General features: G+C 49.5%; 1 protein-coding gene across 3 annotated transcripts; it reads left to right on the top strand.

Annotated features, from left to right (window-relative positions):
- The first annotated feature begins 765 nt into the window (after window positions 1–765).
- Window positions 766–3074, top strand: LOC9654149. 3 transcript variants are annotated; one of them, XM_024688184.1, is made up of 10 exons: window positions 766–898; window positions 953–1060; window positions 1103–1185; window positions 1234–1324; window positions 1379–1444; window positions 1488–1534; window positions 1597–1807; window positions 1855–2108; window positions 2164–2676; window positions 2736–3074. In XM_024688184.1, the coding sequence occupies exons 7-10, from the start codon at window positions 1603–1605 to the stop codon at window positions 2877–2879; spliced, it is 1116 nt and encodes a 371-aa protein (XP_024543952.1). In that variant the 5' UTR covers window positions 766–898; window positions 953–1060; window positions 1103–1185; window positions 1234–1324; window positions 1379–1444; window positions 1488–1534; window positions 1597–1602; the 3' UTR covers window positions 2880–3074. The 3 variants fall into 3 exon arrangements, with proteins under 3 accessions (XP_024543952.1, XP_024543951.1, XP_024543953.1); XM_024688183.1 differs by having other exon boundaries at window positions 1115–1185; XM_024688185.1 differs by having other exon boundaries at window positions 1115–1185; window positions 1497–1534.
- The last annotated feature ends 910 nt before the right edge of the window (window positions 3075–3984 follow it).

Consider the following 3984-nt stretch of genomic DNA (forward strand, 5'->3'; position numbering starts at 1 on the left):
ATAAGAAGTGGTGATCAAGCAGTGCAAACTTGTACATGCCGTGCATTATATATTTGTGAGGAACACGAGCAGTCGCAAGTATATGCTTGGATTAATCCGTGACCTGCAACATGGCGCTTGTTATCATCGAAGCAGATGATCTACCTTCCGTCGCTGGCAGCACGGATGAGAAGGTCCTAAGCTTCGGGGTCTCGAGCGAAGCTGGTGAACGAAGCATTCAAAGAAAAGGTGAAGCGAGACGAAAGGAAAAACTTTAGGCCTCACTCACGCTTCCCTTGGAAACCAATCCGTCCGGCGATGATGTCGTTCACTATATCCTTGTGCCGGATGATCTTGCTAATGCAATGCCGACGCGAGATAAGCGATGACCACGATCAGTCGCAAACACGGGCTTGACCATGCAGCATTCCCGCAGCAGCTCGTACTTTTCTTGCGAGAGGCCTGGCTGCTCCATGAAATCGGCCGCTTCACACAAAGGGCGTAGCTTAGATCGCAGCATCAAGCAAAGAGGGAAGCGAGTCACCTCGGAAAATCCAGTTTTTGGAGACAAACTCCTCGCTTCGATGAAGGAAGAACATGAATTCCTCGGAGGTACCAACAGCAGGTATCCCAATCCCCAGACGTATGGAGTAGCGTTTGCACCAGATGGACATCCCCAAGATCTCCACTGCATGCCGCCATGGTATCAGCGATCACGCATCTCATAAAAGAAGAGCGGGAAATTGCCCTAAATGTGCGTTATTGGAATCGAACGAGGATCAAACCCACCGTTTGCAAACGGTCACTTCTCGATTTAAAAGCCCTTGGGGTTTTGCCGGCGCCAGAAGGATCGCTCGATCGAGCTCGCGGCGCCTCCAAATCCTAGCCAAGAACGGCCCATCCGCCTCGCGGCGCCACTGTAAGCGTCCTGCGAGCTGCATTTTGGATTGTCATTGATCAGATTTCTTGGCAGGATCGCGCCTCCGGAAGCGCTGAGCCAGGGTTTTGTCGCCGGCGCCAGGAGGATCGTCGAGCTCGCGGCTCCTAGTCAAGAACAGGCCGTTCGCCTCGCGGCGCCTCTGTAAGCGTCCTGCGAGCTGCATTTTGGATTGTCTTTGATCAGATTTCTTGGCAGGATCGTGTTCCAGCGCCTCCAGAAGCCCTGGCCAGGGTTTTGTCGCCGGGGCCATCGATTGAGCTCGCTGTGTAAGCGTCCTGGGAGCTTAGATTGTCGTTGATCAGATTTCTTGGCAGGATCGTGTTCCAACGCCTCCAGAAGCTCTGAGCCAGGGTTTTGTCGCCGGCGCCAGGAGAATCGATCGATTGAGCTCGCGGCTCTTCCTCTGTAAGCGTCCTGCGAGCTGCATTTTAGATTGTCATTGATCAGATTTCCTGGCAGGATCGTGTTCCAGCGCTCTTGTCGCTGGCGCCAGGAGAATCGATCAATCGCGCTCGCGGCTCCTCTGTAAGTCCTGCGGCATTTTAGATTGTCATTGATCGTGTTCCAGCGCCTCCAGGAGCGGTCTCAAGGCAGCAGCTGTGGATTCCATCATCTGTGAGTGTTGTTACTTCAATCTTAGAGAGTCTTGCTAGAAATCTAAAGCTTGTTCTCTGCAGTATGTCATGATGAACTTCGTGCCACAGCTTGTGGTGCTCAAGGATGGCTCTGTCGTTGATAACGTGCTGCTCCATGGCAAGGATTCCTTTGTTCTTGGAAGGCATCAGAATTGCGATGTGGTTGCGGGGCATGCGAGCATCAGCCGGCATCACTTGGAAATCCGGATCATTCCTGAAACTCGGCAGCTCGTCCTAAAGGACATGCACTCAGGTAAGCTTTCTATAATCTGAATACAAGGCTGATTGAAAATCTCACAGTTCATGGGACACGACTCAATGGGGAGCCTCTCATCCCTCTCGACCCGGTCATAATGGAGGAAGATGGGAAGTTTGAGGTGGGAGCATCGACGCGAACGTATATGGTCAAGTGGATTCCCGTGGCTCAGGAACAGTCCGATTCTTCCTCCTCTTCGTGTACTCCTGCAAAGTCGACAGCTTCCAGCGTTGCCAAGGGTCTGGACGAGGAGTTCCAGAGCATCTTGCGGCTGGAAAGCAGTAACTCACGTAAACAGGTCAGCTTTGGTTTTTCATTTGCATCATGCAAGAAGCTCTTGTGTATTTTTTCAGGAAAATGCGGATCGCGGAGCAAAGAAGCAGCCAGAAAGGCTTGCCTTTTCGGACATCAATGGAAGAACGGGCTCGCCACCCGCCAGGCCAAAGTCTCCAGCACGTGGAAAGAAGGGAGCGGCTTCGCCTCTGTCAGCGAAGTTCACAGCTCTGCGAATGTCTCCGGCTGGAAAGAAGATCTTCGGAGTCCAGAAGCCGGAACAGTCTCCTTCGACTCTCTGGCTTAGGCGTGGTGTCAACCTAGAGCTGCCAAGCCTTGTCACAAACACACAGGCTTCTGCACCCCCTGAAGACGGTTACGTATCAGACAAGGAAAACATGGCTCCTGCTCTAGTTGCAAAGCCTGAGGTGGATGCATCCAAGTCCGTGGTGTCGAGGAAACCATTCGGGGAGCTCTTTTTTCTTCCGTCACCGAGTGTTCAACGCGACTACAAGCCCGTTTTCCAGCCAGCGCCTTACTCAACGAGCTCCGATGAAGACAGTTTCAAAGACTACTGCGCTCGTCGGCACCGGGTAAGGCCTCTTTCCACGAGCTCTATATCTGCAAGTTTAATATCTGGCTCGTTCTCCAGGTAACAGAGAAGAAGGCTGACGAGGTTAAATGGCATATCATTGTCGATACGAACTGTTTCCTGGACGAAGATGGCTTCAATTCTCTCAAGAAACTGGAAGGTTTGCGAGAGACACGAGTCATCATACCGAAGATAGGTGAGTGAGCGTTCTTTCATGTTTCCTTTCAGTTGTCAGCCACATTCTTGCGGAAAACCTGACTTGATCTGATGGCTGCCAACGGCTGGATCAAATTAATGGGCAAACCATAGCTAAAGGCGATGTTTGATCATGGCTTTGATCAGAATCTGGAACATCATCCTCCATGGAAACATCTCAAACAAAGTATATTTGTGTCAAAATTCCTGAGAGGGAATATAATGGTATGGATGTCTATAGTTGCAGAAAGTTCCCAAGAAGGGCATCTTGTTGTGTTTGCAGCCATGCCCATGTATTGACCACCTTGATCTTCTATTGCAACTCCCAGGGAGTACCAGCTCAGTGGAGTACGATTGCGTGATTCCTATGTCTTGAAGGTATCGATATTGTTCGAGAACAGGTAGACATATTTCAAATATAGATATGTGGTCCCCTTTACATGTTGTTGTTTTCCCTCAAATTCACTTCTCAGATCAATTTCCTGTAGTAGTTTCTTGTCTGGATAAACAATGTTTCCTTTCTTCAATCAGCTTAATATATCTCCAAATGTTTCAAGGATGAAACTTGTTATGAAGGTAGGGAACGGGGTGGTTGGAGGGGGTATGGGGAGTGGGAGCCGGGTCAGAAGTGGACATAGAGTCTTCGCCAGTCAACTATTCCCAACGGGCAAGTCAACCAAGGAGGCCAGGTTAAGCAGCCAACGAATTTAGTTAGCAATCTCCTTGTTACAAACTTACTAATCTGTACCACAAAGGTAAGTGAGTTGTTGAAAGGTGTCAATGTCGCTGGATCACAGCCGGAAGAAGATGCATTTGCCATGAATTTTTCGAAAAGTGCCCAAAATTGCACAATTGATGCTTGTAAGTCCGAGTGGAAATTAACTATCCTGAGACCACTTAGCTTGACGATTTTCCACTTCCATTCTCTCTAGGATAGAAAAGGAAAAAAAAGAAAAGAGAGATTTTCTCTCCTCTTGTCTAGAACTAGGTACGCTAGAAGATCTCTCACTCATACAAGAAGGATATCACATCCTTCACATGGCTGGTATGACTTCCAGATCAACAGTCTACCCTCGTGACCTTCTACCTTCACCCTCACCTGCTTTCCAACTAG

This window comes from Selaginella moellendorffii, unplaced genomic scaffold, assembly GCF_000143415.4.
Source record: "Selaginella moellendorffii unplaced genomic scaffold, v1.0 SELMOscaffold_56, whole genome shotgun sequence".
Taxonomy (NCBI): Eukaryota; Viridiplantae; Streptophyta; class Lycopodiopsida; order Selaginellales; family Selaginellaceae; genus Selaginella; species Selaginella moellendorffii.